The sequence below is a fragment of the Syzygium oleosum genome, unplaced genomic scaffold, assembly GCF_021117445.2.
Source record: "Syzygium oleosum isolate NSW1041296 unplaced genomic scaffold, Sole_v2.1 Sole_v2.14, whole genome shotgun sequence".
NCBI lineage: Eukaryota > Viridiplantae > Streptophyta > Magnoliopsida > Myrtales > Myrtaceae > Syzygium > Syzygium oleosum.
In genome coordinates, this window is record NW_026607498.1 from 9,048,652 (window position 1) to 9,066,040 (window position 17,389).

General features: G+C 41.0%; 3 protein-coding genes across 5 annotated transcripts; all 3 read left to right on the top strand.

The window, feature by feature from the left end:
* Nucleotides 1-603: 603 nt before the first annotated feature.
* LOC115692306 (E4 SUMO-protein ligase PIAL2) lies at nucleotides 604-9,233 on the top strand. 3 transcript variants are annotated; one of them, XM_030619110.2, is made up of 16 exons: nucleotides 604-1,021; nucleotides 1,426-1,498; nucleotides 3,254-3,319; nucleotides 3,441-3,506; nucleotides 3,597-3,679; nucleotides 3,967-4,018; nucleotides 4,100-4,171; nucleotides 5,084-5,151; nucleotides 5,241-5,289; nucleotides 5,403-5,487; nucleotides 5,578-5,679; nucleotides 5,813-5,864; nucleotides 6,603-6,654; nucleotides 7,083-7,199; nucleotides 7,311-8,216; nucleotides 8,356-9,233. In XM_030619110.2, exons 1-16 carry the CDS (start codon nucleotides 735-737, stop codon nucleotides 8,986-8,988), a joined length of 2,763 nt encoding a protein of 920 aa, XP_030474970.2. In that variant the 5' UTR covers nucleotides 604-734; the 3' UTR covers nucleotides 8,989-9,233. The 3 variants fall into 3 exon arrangements, with proteins under 3 accessions (XP_030474970.2, XP_056173742.1, XP_056173743.1); XM_056317767.1 differs by lacking the exon at nucleotides 5,241-5,289 and having other exon boundaries at nucleotides 5,084-5,146; XM_056317768.1 differs by lacking the exons at nucleotides 3,254-3,319; nucleotides 3,441-3,506.
* A 1,527-nt stretch (nucleotides 9,234-10,760) lies between these two features.
* On the top strand, nucleotides 10,761-13,972 carry LOC115692300 (meiotic recombination protein SPO11-2). The gene is made up of 10 exons (XM_030619106.2): nucleotides 10,761-10,994; nucleotides 11,537-11,666; nucleotides 11,754-11,891; nucleotides 11,968-12,056; nucleotides 12,552-12,680; nucleotides 12,771-12,865; nucleotides 13,035-13,097; nucleotides 13,193-13,269; nucleotides 13,386-13,513; nucleotides 13,608-13,972. Exons 1-10 carry the CDS (start codon nucleotides 10,830-10,832, stop codon nucleotides 13,740-13,742), a joined length of 1,149 nt encoding a protein of 382 aa, XP_030474966.2. The 5' UTR covers nucleotides 10,761-10,829; the 3' UTR covers nucleotides 13,743-13,972.
* Nucleotides 13,973-14,687: 715 nt separating this feature from the next.
* On the top strand, nucleotides 14,688-17,155 carry LOC115692277 (2-C-methyl-D-erythritol 2,4-cyclodiphosphate synthase, chloroplastic). Its single transcript, XM_030619080.2, has 3 exons — nucleotides 14,688-15,206; nucleotides 15,414-15,544; nucleotides 16,610-17,155. The coding sequence occupies exons 1-3, from the start codon at nucleotides 14,693-14,695 to the stop codon at nucleotides 16,841-16,843; spliced, it is 879 nt and encodes a 292-aa protein (XP_030474940.2). The 5' UTR covers nucleotides 14,688-14,692; the 3' UTR covers nucleotides 16,844-17,155.
* Nucleotides 17,156-17,389: the final 234 nt, after the last annotated feature.

The following is a 17,389-nucleotide window of genomic DNA, read 5'->3' on the forward strand; positions in this document are numbered from 1 at the left end:
TTGTTGTTATTAATACAAAACTCCAAATTGTTTATATTTTATTTTAACTTTTACCCTAAACTAATTTTTTGATTACCAAAAACTCCAAATTTTTGTTATTAATAATATTTACCAAATTGTTTATTTTTTTTTTTTCTCACAAAACCTTCAACTAGTATATTTGTGACAAATTTACCCTTCATTAGTTCTCGCTAAAGTAGATTAATGATGACGCCCGTACGACCTGGGTTGTGGTCTGCGTCGCCGGCCGCCGGTCGCCGGCGGACCGGCCACAACCCAAGAAGAGCAACATAAAAAGAAAAGAAAGAAAAAAAAGAAAAAGAAAGAAAAAATTGATTCTCAAAATTCTTGCGAAATAAAAAAGCTTTTTAAGATATTTTTTGTGATTAAAAATTAATTTTTGATAAATTTATTATGTGCGATCGGTTTGGTGTTTTTCGTTGTACGAGCCTTATTTGTTATACAAAGTGCAAATAAATTCAAAATTAACACACCACCGCCTCCAGGGAAAAAAAATTCCAGAATATGCTTAAAATGAAATAAAAAGCCCACGAAAACTCAATTTCCCAAATAAATAAAAGCTGCGAAAAATTTCAATTCAAACCCCCAAAAAAGCCGTACCGAAAAGAAGTTACCCCCAAAACCGCAAGAACATCCAGAGATTTCGCGATACAAAACTCCCCCGTTCGAATGCGCTCTCCACTTCACAATCGCATGCGCTCGCAATTCGAGTGATGATCGGAGCGGCGACGAGTCAGATCGCTCAGCAGCTCCCGCCCCCGCCGTCGCCGCCCTTTCCGCCGCCGCCCTCGCCGCCGCCGCCGCCGCCGCCGCCGCAGCAGCAGGCCGCGCCCGCCGCCTCGAGCCGGTTCTCCCCCTCCGTCGTCAACGCGTTCAGGGTGGCCGCCGTCGCCCAGCGGCTGTCTCTCTACCTCAGCAGCGGCGCCGACAAGGGCTCTTGCTCGTCGTCGCCCCGCGATACTGCCATGGAGTTCCTGAACTCGTGCCTTTCCCTCGCCAGGTACGTCCCTCGCGTGTCGAAGCGGTTCTTCTGCGAAAGCCTGGGTGGAGGATTCAGCTCTAGCAATCCTTTGTTAGCGTCGAACATCGCGAGTGTCTCTCCTGAAAGTTGTGTCTGTCGTGTAGGATCTAGAGCTTCCGAATTTGTTTGAGCTGTGGGCTTTCTGTTGAAACTTCTTTATCGATGGCTGTTCAGCAACGATCATGTGTAGTTCTGACCCTTTTTAGCGTATCTCTCATAAATGTCAGAAAGAATGGTGTCGTGGTTGTGGTGGATGTTAGTACCAACGTCTTGTGGATTGTTTGTTTCTGACACATTCCTCTGTCGTCCTCCCCCTTTTCGTCCCCCTTCGTCTTTGGGTATTTTCGTTTTGACTCACTGGCTTCATTGTTTTCGAGAATCAGAGGCATTGACTATGCTGTTGCGAACAACGAGGTTCTGCCGAAAGCTCACGAGTTACCCGCATTGTTGAAAAGGGTAAGTTTGGTCGCAAACTGTGGCTGCGAGGACTTTCGTTTTCCACCTTCTTCTTGCAATCTTTCTTTGCTCGCTGTGCTTCGGATAGCGATATCTATTGATTGATTGCTCCATCAAAATAGCATGTGAAGAGGTTGCTTTTGCTAAAGTATATGGGCTTGATTAACATTTTGAATATGTACCTGCTAGTGAGGCGGAACTTAAGCTTAGTTCTTTTGCACACACTCACACACCCGCGCGCCTGCCTTCACATGCTTTGTGCAATTTGTGTTGTTTTGTGGTCGTGTCTATTTAGGTCTTCGATTCAAGAGTATCGCGTTAGGACAATGATTGAATAGGTTGAGGGAGTTGACTGCATGTCTTTGTAGGTCCTTGATCATGCTTTGTGCAATTTGTGTTGAATTCATGCCATGATCATCAATTCTTAGTTTTGTTGCTACGCATTCTGTCAGCAAGATTACACCCTCATGTTGCAGATTGTATCGCTAGCAAAAGTCAAAACATTTTTCTTCTCTGGATGAGATTTGTAGAACCTCTCGAGATGGAGTGCAAATGTGTGCTATTGCTTTTACTTAAGTCCCAGATTACCATAACTATCAAAAGGGTTCACCTCATGCAAGAGGAGAAGGTGTTTTGTATATCGGATACTATCACGTGGCAATGACATGTGTTGAAGCAAGTAAATCAGAGACTAGATGATCTGATTCTAAAATGTTAAACTGGTTGGAATTCCTGTCACAGGACATTGTAATTGGCTTGTTTAGGCTCGTCAGCGAACAATAAGTGAAATATTTTCTCTATGCAAGAGAGAGTTTTATCCATTTTGGATACTGCTCCCCTCCCTCCTTCCCTCCCTCCCCCCCTCCCTCCCTCCCTCCCTCCCTCTCTCTCTATCTCTCTCAAGTGCAATGTTGTGAAATGTACTTAATGTAATGTCTTATCAATTGATACCTGATTTTTTATGATTAAATGTCTGTTCATGCGATCTGCTGATGATTATTCATGCCTCCACCAACAAGACCAATTTTGGTATGAAACAATAATTCTACATAGTATGTGGACATTATAAAGACCTAGATTGATCATTAAAGGGGAATTGATAAGGGGAGGATGACTTGAACATTTTCTGTTGACATTCTTGATTGACTAAGCTGTCTGCATTCACATTTTTATGTGCTCATCCTTTTAGAGTATTACCCTCATGCTCTTTCATTTCCCAACAACAGGGCTGGCTGTTTGCCTGTTTACCGAAGAGCAATTTGTGGCTCCTATATCATATTTCATCCATGGATTGTGGTTATTAAGATGGTTTTCTCATTAAAGTCGACGTATATGCAGCTTACTTTTCTTTGTGGAAATTTCATTTTTCTAGCGGCTTTGATATGAGTATACTGCAGCCTGTTTGGATGGCTTCTTTTTTAACTTGTGGCATATTGGCTTTCATTTGCTTAAAAATGTTGGATAGAACTAGCAACAGTATTACGGGAATATTATATCCTCTTAAGAATGAGAATGTTGAAAGTAGTTCATTTTGACTACATTTATGGTAAACCACGGCTTCTTTAGGAGGAAAACAAGAAAAAAATTTAAGCCCAACCGAGAAAGAAGTCACAAATACCATTCTCTTGATTTTGGCTTTTGGCTTTTGAGTTTTAAACTGTTTGCTTTTTAGTTCTGTGGCTGTGACTATCTGTTAGTGTCTGATGCTATGTCATCTTATCAAAGACTAATCCTATCTTCTTCTGTGTTATCTAGCTCTGCCTTCTTAAAGATGATGGTTTCTATCTTGCAATTATTATGGTTCTGATGATCTCTGTAAAGGTACTTAATTTGATTTGACTCGGAGTATCCTTAAATTTATGTTTCGCAGCCAAACAAGTGGCATTCATGAGTTATTTTCTTAATCTAACTAGAGTCTATTTCTATTTATCTAACGTTGTAGAATGCTTGCAAATTTAAATGGTTCTCAGAGGAGGATTGTCAAGAGCTCCTTGCACTTGTTGATGAAGTAGGCTTTTTTCTGTTCTTAAACCACTTGCTGTTATAATTGTATTACTGGGCTGTTGATTTTGCTAGCAACCGCTTCTATTGCATATAGATTGGGAAAAGCTTTCAAAGTCCAAGAGACACTACTGTTGGAAGTACTGCCTCTTTTTCTCTAGTTTCAACTATTATGGCAAGGTAAAGTCTCTCATGGTTAGTCAGCAATAAGTGCAATTTTTATTTCAAAACCTGAATGATGTCTCAAGTTATATATATTAGATGTTCAGTTGAAGAAACAGTATGAATACATTTGCTTTTCTACTGTACATTTATTGAAAAAGGTTCTTTGTCAGGATTGGGATAAATTATACATTTATTGTAACTATCAGTCGCCACTGAGACATTTAGGTTGATCTTAATTTCTTTACCACTGCTCATGCAAGGCATTGCTTCCTTATCTTTCTCTCTTTATTATATTGTCACAGATTCTATCCACGGCTGAAAATGGGCCAAATTCTTACTTCGTTGGAAGTAGAGGTAGCACTTTTAGCATTTTCTCCTATGATAACTATTGAGGGTCACCATCAGTATAAATTTGCTTTTCGGGTTGGTTTGCAGCCTGGATATGGAGCATTGGTCAGTGATTTTCACATATCTAAGACCGTGGTGCACTCTCCAGAAGAGAAAATAGTAAGTGACCTCTGAATCTACCATTATAGTTATGTAAACTTAACATAGCATATTCAGACAACATGACAATGATTTTTGCTACGCATTGAGGAGCAACTTAAACATGCTGGCATGAGTTATTTGCTAAAAGCGAGATGAATGACTGAGCATTGGTTGCTGCACTGGAGTGTCTAAATATAAGAAATATCATGATTATCTGTTGCATGCAGGAATCTTAACTCTTCACGAAGGGGGAAAAGATGTTTCTGATGATTCTATTTGAAACTTTTCTTAGAAAATGGGAGCGAGCAAATATTTTTCTGTTCAGAAAGACTGAAATGAGAGAATAAAATAGGAAAAAGAATGTAGAGGTAAGGTTAGGATTCAAGTTTTTACTTTGTCCTGATAGGAATTTTCTTTTTGGTGTCTGACTATTTGATGTCGACGTCTTTTCCATTATTTGAGCCAATGAGATTTTTACTCTTCTTTTTGCTAGAAGCTATGAGATTTATAGTCTTCATCCACGGGTAGTCCTGATCTTTTCATTTCCTTTTCTTATCTTGACATAGCAATTGTTTATGATTCAGATATTTGGACTCTATCCAGAGTCATTGGAACTCCAATGGTATAAAGATCTTTTCATCTGCTTCCTTCCATGTGCATGTATAATTTATTGACAGATTTAAATTTTTCATTTGGTTTTGATGTATACATCCATAATTGCCTATATATGTGTTTCCACCCGTGTGGATGATCTTTGTGCTGTGGGCTTGTAATGTTTAAATAATACGACCTGCTTTCTCTTCCTTTTTTTTTTTTGGTAAGGAACTTTCTCTTCCTTCTGTATATTTGAAACTCGACATTAAGTCTTTAAAACAGAGATCTTGGGATAGGAATGACAGAATTTTTGCTGCCAAACTGTCTTTCTTGCAGAGGTTCTTTGTAGCTCAGACAGATAACATAGAGACATCTGCATGTATTATAACTCCTCCACAAGTAAGGTGTGACTTTTCCTGATTCAGTTAACTTCCTAAACGCGATTTGTTTGGAGTTATTTTAATGTCCTGATCTTCTTTGCTTGATTTTGTAGCTTTCTACTAAATGGAAAGGGAGTAGAGAGAAGGACTAATGCTTTTGTGGTTCGTGTCTATCAATGTATTATTGAGGCTGTAAAATTCAGATAAAGAATTCTTTGGTTTCTCTTTTCCTTTAAACTGGAAATGTTATATTTTATTCCCTTGGATGCTGTTAGGATACTGGACCTCAGATGCCTACATATGTCACTCAAATGCTTAAGTATGGCACAAACCTTCTGCAAGCTGTTGGCCAGTTCAATGGTATGCTTGAGTAAATATTTTCGTCCTTCCCCTTTTTGTTTATTTTCTGAAAGAAAGCCTCACTAAGTGACATTTTTAATTTTTGAAAAGGTCATTATGTGATAATCATTGCCTTTATGAGTGTGGCATCGCCACCTGATTCATCAACAATATCAGATTATATTCCAGCAACCATTGCTGCAGCAGATTCAGGTGTGTTGTTCATGAGAAAAGTTTGGTTGATGCAATTTACTTTGCAGTTGCTGTATTTTCTCATTTGATGAGAACAAGATGTTCCACTGCCTAAGAGAATGGTGATTTTTTTGATTTTGTCTCCATATTTCAGACTCCGATATAATAGAGGTGGCATCTCGTATATGTCTCAATTGTCCCATAAGGTATGCATGCTCTATTGTCAACATTGTTACTATGTTATTTTTAGTTCTTTTTTAGTTACCTTTGCTTGGTCTATGCTTGGGCTAGTCATGCACTTAATTTGAAGTACATAGAGAAACATGGGATAGTTTGGTTAAGAATTAGAATTCTGAAAGGATGAGTCACCTTGTGTTTAATTTGAACTAAGTGTTGGACTTTGAGGATGATTTGTATGAAAATAAAAGGTGTAGAACCACGATTCTTTGACAATTTTATTTGGAAGGGGAAATATCCTTTCCTTAGATGCTTTGTAGATGTCGGTGCCACAGGTCATTAGTTGTTGCTTCCTTAGTTATAGCGTGAGATAAAAATTACTCATTTGATTGATATGATCTGGGCTGTTCGTGGGAAAGTGAACTTAGGAGAAAGACATGCCTCTGAAGACTACTGATTATTATGTTTAGAAAGTTAATGTAGAATTCTTCCTGCTTATTAGATATTGATTCTATATTACCTACTGTGAGAGTTACTTGTGGATCGCTAAGTACTTGTCTGTTCCACGATTACTAAACTGTATGATAGTTCATTTGGTTGATTCTGTGAAATTTAGGTTTTTGCTGCCTATGCTGATTTTTTCTTCCTTCTCCTTTGAAATGTGGTTTGATTTATATGCCGACATTGTTCGTCTTAAAGCTTCCTGTGTTGATTCTTTTGAAGCATTTCTATATTTGATAATGCCGTATCCTTTCCATATTAAACAGCCGGACCCGTATCCAAGTACCTGTTAAAGGACATTCCTGCAAACACCATCAGGTGAGTGGTCGTTGCACCATTTGACGATTGTAATGTAAAGCATAGCTTATTGGAAATTTACACTTATATCAATTTTTCTGGAACTTTGGAGAAGTATGATTGGGTGTGTATATGTGCCTCATATTTTTTGGTGTATTTCTAACATCATAAGCTCTTTGAAGGTTTAAATGTTGATTTTTGCTTGCCAAAGCCCTAGTACATTTATGGTACAACTATAAAGCTTTTTGTCATCTCATTGCTTGATTACAAGTTACTGGTTGTTACGAAAAACCTTTCTGTTGTTGTTCATGACCTGAAACTGTTAAAGTTATATGACAATTTCTTGATATGGTAGTTCTGATGAAGTCTGAAAGTTCATGTTGATCTTGGAATTACTTTGGCCTCTTTCCCAGATACTTCAGTAATTTGTGACATGTGCCTTTTTGTAGTGTTTCGATTATAGTAATTTCCTCAGCATAAATTCAAGCAAACCATCTTGGCGCTGCCCTCATTGCAATCGACCTGTCTGCTTTACCGACATCCGTGTTGATCAAAACATTGTGAAGGTAAGTTGGTACTTGTGGTCATCTTCCATATGCTATTTTTGAAGCAATAAGGTGCATCTTTGTGCGCTGTCAATCATGAAGTTCTTATTTTCAGTATTTTCTGTCTGACAGGTCCTGCAAGAAGTGGGCGATGACATTTCTGAGGTAACAATCACTGTTGACGGTTCATGGAAGGCAGTTATGGAGTGCAATGATGATCTATATGAGACTCCCAATGATACCATGAACTGCCTTAAACAAGGGTCCAAGCAGCGAAAATCTACTGTTTCTTTAAATGCCATTCCCAGTGTTTTGGATCTAACAGGGGATGATGATGAAATGGATGGAGTCTTTACTTCTGAACCTGAAGAGAGGAAACCTTTGCAATCTGATTTTTTGATTCGGAGCATTCCCACAAATCCATCTTTGCCATCTACATTAAACAACGGAAGCACTGTAACCCAACTTGCTCCAGGGGGAAATAACTTGCCTGGATTTGTTCAAACTCCTTCAACATCAAATGCTGGGCAGGAGATGCAAATACATGGGGGTCTACCTCAGGCAATCTCTGCGATTGTCACTTCGCCATTGGCTGGTGCCGTCTCTTCAACACCAGCTCAAGATGCTCAATTTCTTGGAAATTTCATAGACTCCATGATGCAAGCTCATTTGTCTGTTCCCAATAATCTACAAATGCAACAGTCACCAGTTGTTAATACAGCTGTTGGACATGAATATGGGAATACGCCCTCCATACCTAGACATGTACCTAGAACTCCCGTAGGAATACAGGCCCTCCCAGCCCGCACCCAGACACCAAGCACATTGCAGCGATCACGGAGTATGATGAATCCTATGATTGCCAGTGGTCCTTCCATGGCTCCACAGCCTACAATGTCTACGACTCAGCCTCTAGAAGGTTTTGGAAGTGTAGGAATGCACGTGGAGAGGCAGCAGCAAATTTCTAGACCTCCTGCAAATCCCCTTCAAGTCTCGAACATCCCTCCATCAGCATTGCTCCGGAGCTCACCAATGCAGGTTTGTTTTTCCCTTGTGTTGCTTGTTCCTAGATTGGGAAGACTCTGGCCAATTATTATCATTAATACGTTTAAAAAAAACAAGAACGGATGGGTTACCTTTGCTTGTCTGATACATTTCACTCAAACTTAATTATCAGGATCGATCATTCTCCACGGGACAATCAGTCCCAATGCCTATGATGCGCCCGTCTCCTGGTCAATTCCAAGGTCGTCCTAGAATATCTGGACTATTCCAGGCATTCCAAAACCAGCACTTACAGCAAGCTCTGAACCCGACAACTTCACCATCCACTACCCATTCTCCAAGCATGGGTAGACCACTTCTTCCTCGATCTGCTCCAGTCAGTCAAACACCTGGTTCATCAAGATTGTGGCCTTCTGCTCAACAACCGGCCATGCCAGTGCAAACTCCGGTGCAGTTGCAGAGTCAACCTTCCAGAATAGGGACTTCTCTACCTGATAGTTTCAGGGCATCGGCAGGTGACCAAAGAGCTAACACTGGGGTACCCTCTCCCTCAGGTGGCGATGGTACTGGGGAGTTGTCAGTGGAGCAAAATTGGCGTCCTACACGTCCAATGCGCGGAAGCATTACTGGACGGTCACACTTGGATAATAATCTTACTGTGATCCGGCCAACCCAACAGGCTCAGGCTACTCCATCCCCATCTGCTGTGGGTTCAGCCTCACCTACGGTTCCACCTCACCTTCGGGTTCCTAATCCTATAATCAATAGCAGAAGTCATCTAGGTTATCCCCGGGGTACCCAGTGACCAAGCTAAGATCATCGTACCGCGATGACCACCCGATTTTGGAGTTAATGGTGGCTGGTAGTTTTGCGCAGCGTTTTCACACCATAGGCACTGGGGTTCATCTGCTGTTGGCGTTTTACTCGGTGTTATGATCGATGTAATCAGTTAGCACTGTAGATGTGTGCGCAGTTTTATCTATAGTTAATTTCATCTTTCTTGCTATCGACAACATTTTAATGTGTTTTCAGACAGTTTCTTCTTGGTTTTGCACGTTTGTTGTACGGTACATTTGTAAAAATTAATTATCACAGGAAAAAAATAAAGATAGAGAGGGCAACGGAGCGGGGAGAGAGAGAGAGAGAGGGGTAACGGAGGGCAGAAAAGAATCTGAAAAGTGGGCCTAATTTGAACACGCGGCACATCAAACCCATCTGATATTTTCTCCTCAGTCACACCCGGTTAGATGCAATTAGACTTGTTAAAATGAGTTATATATCTATTTGAGTTGAGTTTTTATATGGAATAGTTATATTTTAATAAATGAGTTATAAATGAGTTTAAACATAATATGAATATTAAATGTGTCATTAATTAGTTTACAATTTACTTAGATTTAACTATTTAATTCTCCTTTTGTTTTCTCTCATCTTTACTCTCGATGATTCCACTCTCATTCACTTCGCATTCTTACCTTTGGATATGGGTTTTCATAGATTTAGTTAAATATGGAAGTGTTTTAGGAATATGGGTCAGGTCGTTGGGTATGGAGAAAATTATCCAAAAAATCCTAAATCTATTGCATTTTTGTCAATTCATTTATCAAAATTTTAATTGTGCCAATTAAGTCCTAAATCTTCACATTTTACCTACTGAGTTCATTTGGCCAATTTTGACCGGAAATCACTAACATAAACGTCAACCATCTTACGTCTCACCATTAGTGTTGATGTGAATAATTTTAATAATATTTTTAATATTTTAATTATTTTTTTCCTTTTCTTCTTGTTTCCTTTTTTCCTTTTTTTATTTTTTTTATTTTTCTCCTTCCCATTTTCCCTTCATTGGCCTTAGGCAAGGGCAAACCCTCACCCAATCTGATGAAGGGTTGCCCTCGTCAGAGCAGGTGCCCTTGCTAGTGCCCTTACCTAAGGCTAGGGAGGTTGTCGGCCAATGATGAGGCCCTGTAATGGTTGGCGAAGGGAAAAAGGGGAAAAAAAAGAAAAGGAGAAAAAAAGTAAAGAAGGAAAAAAGAAGAAAAGAAATTACTAAAAATATTCAAAAAATATAAAAAATATTATTTAAAATTATCTACATCAATGTCGGCCATGTCACGTAAGATAGTCGATATCTATGTTAACGATTTTCTATCAAAATTGGCCGAATGGACTTAATTTGCAAAACGTGAAATTATTTATGACTCAATTGCTATAATCAGAATGTTTATGACTGAATTGACAAAAATGCAATAAGTTTAAGACTTTTGTGTACTGCATTACATGAAAATGGGTCAAAACAAGTTAAATGAATCTATTTGGTTCGAAATATTTTCGATTCATCCTGACTCACCAGTTTAATAGGTTTAGACGTGGTAGAATCGTCTATCACATGATTCACACCGTTCACGGACACGTGTCCTGAAAGTGAAAGTCAATTTCCCAATGAGAGTAAAAAACAGGAGCCGCTTCTTTTTCCACGTGCCACCCACGTGCCACGCCTATCCCATTAAAAAATTTCTCTCCTATTTAAAGGCTGAGCGCGAATCGCGCCAATTTCCGCCACTTTCGTCTCCCCCAAATTTCCCCACGCTCCGCGATACGACGGCGAGAGTAGGAGTAGCAGCAACAGACAAGGGAAGAGCGGAAATGGACGGCCTCTGCGAATCCTCGCTGACGTTCTTCTCCGATCAGCGGCAGTGCCGCGCCGACGTCCTCCCTCCGGCCGAAGCTCGCGCCAGGATCGAAGTCGCCGTGCTCGGTTTCCTCCGGACCCTGACTTCCCGCGACCCTGCGATCTCGCATCTTCCCCTGGTAGTTTCCGGCGTCTTTTCCTCCCATTCGATCGAGTTCTTAAGTTCGGCTGAGCGAGCGAGGTAGAGAGATTCGCACGTCCGTTTTGAGGTTAGAACGGAGATGTAGCAACTTTTCTGCTGCGGTGTCGAGAACGTTTCTGCTTCTGATCTGATCGCGAGAGCTCGGGCTGATGCGAGAGAGCTTGAAATATGCTTCATCGAGCTCGAGATCGAGACGCATGACCGCTGATTCACTGTGTTTTCTCCGTTCCGGAGAGATGTTGCCGTTTCCAGATTGAAATAAGAGATCGTTCTGATGCAGTAGAAAGTTTTTCAAGTTGTGGAATGCGTGTTAGTAGCAAGCGAGTACGGTGGAGATTTACGTGCCTGAAGCTGGGGTCGGAATCTCGATAGTTATCTGCCGGAGCTTCTTTTTTTTCTTTTGTCGATTCTTTTTTTTTATTTTCTGCCTCTGACATGCGACCGATGAGGATGTGAAGGTTGAATTGCCGACACTCGTCTCTCTGTTCAAGTTCAAGAATTGTGTCCATGGATGTGCAGATTAATAGGACGTCGAGTAATAGCGGAGTGAATCATGGGCTACTTACCGATGTTTCATGGATTTTTCTGTCACACTCGTGCTGCACAAGGTCTTTGATGAGAGCTAATGCCACAAAAGCCTTCATTAGAGGTAGATCAAGATCACCTAGCTTCTTTTACAAAGAGGCAAGCGTAAAAGCGTTTGACATAATTAACACGGGGTTTGAATGTTTTGCAGTCTGGAAGGTCATGGAGATGTGTTATCAGATTTTGCTTCAAGAGAAGAGACTCACTCAGAGGGAGCTTTACTACAAATTGCTTTGTACATCATCGGAGTACTTCACTTCCCAATTGCAAGTTAATAAGGCAATCCAAGGTCAGCATTGATGTCCAAATCGTAAGTTAATGGCGCCATTGATTGCATTTGATGAGTACGGGTTGTAAATGAGCAGATATCGTAGCATTGCTTCGGTGTAGCCGATACAGTCTCGGAATCATGGCCTCTAGCAGAGGACTTGTAGCTGGAAGACTGTTGCTGCAGGTACCTGCTCTCAAGACATTTCAGATTCCCCTGCATTTATTTTGTGATTCAGTGATATCCCAAATAGCTTATTAGCAATACTGTGTTTACTCTTGTGTATAAAAGTTGAATTGGATGATTGGTAGACCATAGCTTCATCGCAAGCCATGGAAGAGATTCTTAATTGCAATCAGAGGAGACCGTTAATGCTAATGTATAATATTCTCATCGATTTGAAATGTCGCTGCACCTAAGCTTAAAGTTCCCTGAGTGGTCAGATGACGAGAACACTTGCTTAAGTTGATGTCGCTTTAGAAAAGGAATGGCTTGAATGTCTATGGTTTCCTTGGGAGGGCTTTTTCTCCTTGTGTTAAACCCATTTAGTTGTTGCAGTCATAGGAGACAAGAAAACTGTCTTTTGTATGTGGATGTGCTCTAGTCTACCTCCATTGCATTTTGATGGGGATAGATATTTCTATTGCCTTCTTTGTCTGCTTACGTTGAGACATGCGCTAGGAGCCAAACAAGGAGACTGTTGATTGCTGTTCATGTGGCTCTTCCGGGTATCCTATATCCGGTGACTTGAATTTGCTGGAGAAGTTGATTATGAAGACTGATGCACGCTATATAATCCTCGTAGAGAAGGTAATTGGTTGATCAATTCATAAATCGATACCTGATAGATTCCCCCTTCACAAATTTATGACATCCTTTGAGGTTATCTTCTTGGCTTAGCATGCAATATTCCAGCGACTGGTAGACGATCATGTGTTCAATCAGATCCCAAGCATACTAATCACAGCCAAAGGTTATCCAGATATTGCAACGAGGTAGCACATTAAGCAGGTCTTTCACTCTTTAGCAAGCCAATCTGAAGCAACTACTTGACCAAAATATATATATATATATATCTGAAGCAACTAGTAGAACTAAGCTGAAATCTAGAAAGGACCGTGCTGCTCGAGTTATGACAATACTCTGCTTTACTAAGTGATACAGGTTTTTTCTCCACCGAATGAGCCAGAATTTTCCAAATTTACCAATTCTGGCATTGGTAGACTGGTAAGGGAAATCTTTTCTCCTTTTTACTGCGTGATGTGATGTATATTCTGGGGTTAATATACCCCTTTTAAATTTCTGCATTCTGACTATGCAAGGAATCCAGCTGGATTGGCAATACTGTGCACTTTTAAATTTGGGAGCATTGGAATGGGTCTTGAAGCTTTTCGATATGGTGCACTCATGAAAGTTTCATTTGGAAATGCATGTTTATGAGCACATCTGTATCCTTTTAAGTAGAATGCAGTTCTTACTACCTCCTCTCTCTCTTTTTTGATATGGCACTATCAGCTTGCAATGTGAAGTGGTTGGGATTGCGAGGGAGTGATCTGGAACTGATACCGGAAGAATCTTTTATTCCCTTCAAGCCAAAAGATATAGGAATAGCAAAAAGCTTGATGTCCTCAAAGCTCTTGCAGGTAAATTCCATGTCACTGCAATGGTGCCTTAGATGATACACGACACGAGGTAAGCCATTGGAACTGCTTTGCTTAATTTAATGGCATGCTGCAGGAAAATTACCAGGGGGAATTGGCATTGATGACTGAGACAGGTCAGAGAGCCGAGATCGAAGCTCTGTACTTCCACGGATATGATTATTTGGGGAAGTACATTGCCAAGAAGATTGTGCAGGTCGATTACATTTGATTAAACAATCATGACTTGAACAGTATAGTGCATGACGAGTATAGCGGGGTGCAAAGGCTCTAGAAATTGCGCAGTGTTATTTACTCACCAAAAAACCCAAAGACGATAGCAAGTAAAGACGCGATTTCGACCGAAGTTGAGTTTCTATTCAAAAGTGGGGAGGTATAGACGGTGCTCCAGTTTCTCCACCATAATGTAATCGAAATAACCTCTCTGAACTAATGCTAGTATGAATGGTCCTCCGTCTATCCTCGAGTAAGTTGTATGAAAAGAGCAACCTCAAATCTCTGTAGGGCAGAATCTCTCTTCTCTTAACCTTCCCATGAGCCTATTATCTTCTTAACCATTCACAATGACTTTGCCTAATCATAGAGGTCTGCGAGAGTAGGATTCACTTTTCAGCAGCCCGTTGTCTTTGTGTGCACCATGCTTAAATTTCTCAGATATAGGGTCTAACTTGTAAATGAGGTTAGGAAGGAGTGCATAGTGACCTCTCATCTGCAATTTTAGAGACTGTAAATTTCTTCGTCAAGAGCAACCGATTATTTTCAATCACCCAAAAAAGTATAAATCATTTGGAATCCATTAGAATTCATATGAACCTTTAAATCTTTTGTATCTCATCAGGTTAAATGGTCTATGTAACTCATATAGCTCCTCCTCAAAACTAAATTCTAATATGATTTTATCCTCGTACACAGTATTTTTCCCGCTCTTTAGCCAAAGATTGTTCATCTCGATTGAATCCGCCAAATCATTTTCAATCCTAACCTAGTAAAGCAATACGACCACAAATGAGGCTTGGTGGTTAGTGAACCAAAACCGATAAATTTTAATTTTTTCTCTCTCCTGATTTCGTGAAATTGGGGGTAACCGTGTTTAGCATGTTATAGCATCTTCACATGGAGCAAAAGACAAAATCCGCCCTGAGCATCTAGCACGAAAGATTCATGGGGGGGTTAAATAGTGGCGCACATTCAAAGCGTGCTTCTCGTCTCCCTCTCCTCCATTACCAGACACTTCGGTACCGACCTGAGCCACAACAGCAGCGAGACCAAACTCAAAGCTCAACCACCACAGACAACCCCCAATTGCCTTGTTCTTCTTCGTCACCTTCCATGGCCGCTCACCTCCACCTCCACGCCGCTTCACTTCCCGCGGGAATCGTCACTGCCCGCAACCGGAAGCCGCTCTCCTTTAACTTTTCTAATAAGAACCCGGGTTTTTTCTTGGCACGACCCGCTTCGGCTCCCGCCCTCAAGGCGACGGTCTTGCCGCCGGTGGTGGTCGCGGTCGTGAGCACGGCCGTGGGTGGAGCCCCGCCGGTGGCCGCCGCGCCTCCCAAGACGTTGCCGTTCAGGGTGGGCCACGGCTTCGATCTCCACAGGCTGGAGCCTGGGTACCCTTTGATCATCGGTGGCATCGATATACCTCACGACAGAGGCTGCGAGGCTCACTCTGATGGTAATCATTTCGTTCTTGTCTCGAGTGAAATACTTTTCTGTTAATGGGTGTTTGACTGATTACCTTGGTTGTTGTTTCATTGGGTTGTTCCTTTGAGGGTGTTCTTTGCGGTTGCTGTTGTTGTTCTTTGGAGTGAAATTAGATTCGTGGGTGTTTGAGTGATTGCTGTTAACCGTTGTTTCACTGGGGCTTTCTTTGTGGTTGCAGGGGATGTGTTGCTTCATTGTGTGGTGGATGCGATTTTGGGAGCTCTGGGGCTTCCGGATATAGGGCAGATATTCCCTGATTCTGATCCCAAGTGGAAGGGTGCACCTTCATCTGTTTTCATCAAGGAAGCTGTGAGTTGACCCGACTGACCCTTCTTTTTCCCAACTCTTGTGTAACGGGGGTTGCTTTATTTGCTGATAATAATTCCGAACGTCGGATGTTTCAGTGCATAAGCATGGTTCTCACTGGAAGGTGATCTGACAAGATAATGGCAGTTGACACTGTGTAATTCATCTACTGAGCATTTCACTGGGGTTTCTTGTTTGCAAATTCCTCCCCTTGCCATCTTGATTGGCCGTGGTTAATTTTATCCCGCTGTTTGCTTGAGGATAAGATATACCAACTGCTGCCTCAGTGTTATGTGTTGTGTATGAATGAGTGAAGCTGAGGAAGATTTATGATGATGCACTTGAGATGAGGTCTGAATTTTGTTGGGCTCTTTGATGGGGGGTTGACCTGAATTCTAATTAAGATTATGTACTTAGGTAATATTAGAGGCATGAATCAGAGGTCAAGATAGTCAAGATAGTTCCACTAGCAAAATCCTCTCCTTTACTGCAAGTAGGAGTGTTTTAGAAGGTCAAACTTATTCTTCGCGTAGGATGATCTTGCTTTTCTTAGTTGGAATTATTCCCAGAATCCTTGTATGAGGACATAAAGGGGCTCTGTGCTGTTTCGTTGTTGCGCCTATATGTAATTGCTGACCTTTGAGTTTGTTAAATACGTCTTCTCCTTATCAAGCGTACGGGGGCTCTCAAGACATTTTTATTGTAGGGATAAGAATTAAGGAAACAGAGACTTTCTAGATGATGATCTTAGAAGTTTGTAGTTTGCCCTGTGGAGGGCTTTATAATGTTGCAGGAACGGCACTAGTCAGTGATGGCAGTTTTTGGGTATTTAGTGCATGCAGCTTTAAGTGTACTGCACAAGTCATGGGTTGAAGATGAAAATTATCATAGTAATCTGCTTGAAGTGAATGTTTCATTCATTACTCATAGTCAACTGGATGTTTTATTCATTGGTACTTGAAGGCTCATCTCTGCAGCTATTATATAGCCAGTGTACTCTATATCCTTGCTTTCAGTCTGTAAATATAAGCAATTTAACCTTGTTGATTTGTGTGATGGTACCTTCAGGTTCGGCTCATGCATGAGGTAGGTTATGAGATTGGAAACTTGGATGCCACCTTGATTCTCCAGAGACCAAAAGTCAGCCCACACAAGGAAGCTATCAGGAAAAACCTATGTGAGTTGCTTGGAGCAGATCCGACCGTTGTTAACCTTAAAGCAAAAACTCACGAGAAGGTCGATAGCCTTGGAGAAAACCGGAGTATAGCAGCTCATACTGTGGTTCTCCTTATGCGGAAGTGAAGGGTATGCGGATATCACATGCCATTAAGCATCTGCAGCTCTTCATTTATGTAGCATCAAAGGGTAAGTGGAGTCTGAGAGAATAGAATGTTAATTACACTTTCCCCAAGTGAGCAATAAAGTCCAATCTTTCCTGAACATGTGCGGTTCACTGATAGTAAGCAATACACGTCTCATCATATCTGCAGCTCATGTCCAAATGTTGTAACTGATGGATAGCAAGTCTTGTGGATTCAGCATATTGTGTTGAACCAGTTACGTACACGATTTGCTGACCATCCCTGTCATAGTGAGCTTGTAGCCATTCTTTCACGCACCCTCTTCATGAACGAATATGTAACTAGGATCTAGATCATCAACCAAAGAAGTATATGTGCATCCACCAAAATTCATCACAGTTGCCTGGTAGATAAGATTATGGTCTTACTGGCTGCTTAGTTATGAACCGGGTGAAGATTGCTAGAAAGAAAGACTTGGAAGATCCACCATTAAGCCTAAGGCTTTTGATTATCGTGGACGCAATACGCAATACGTATACTTCTCTGC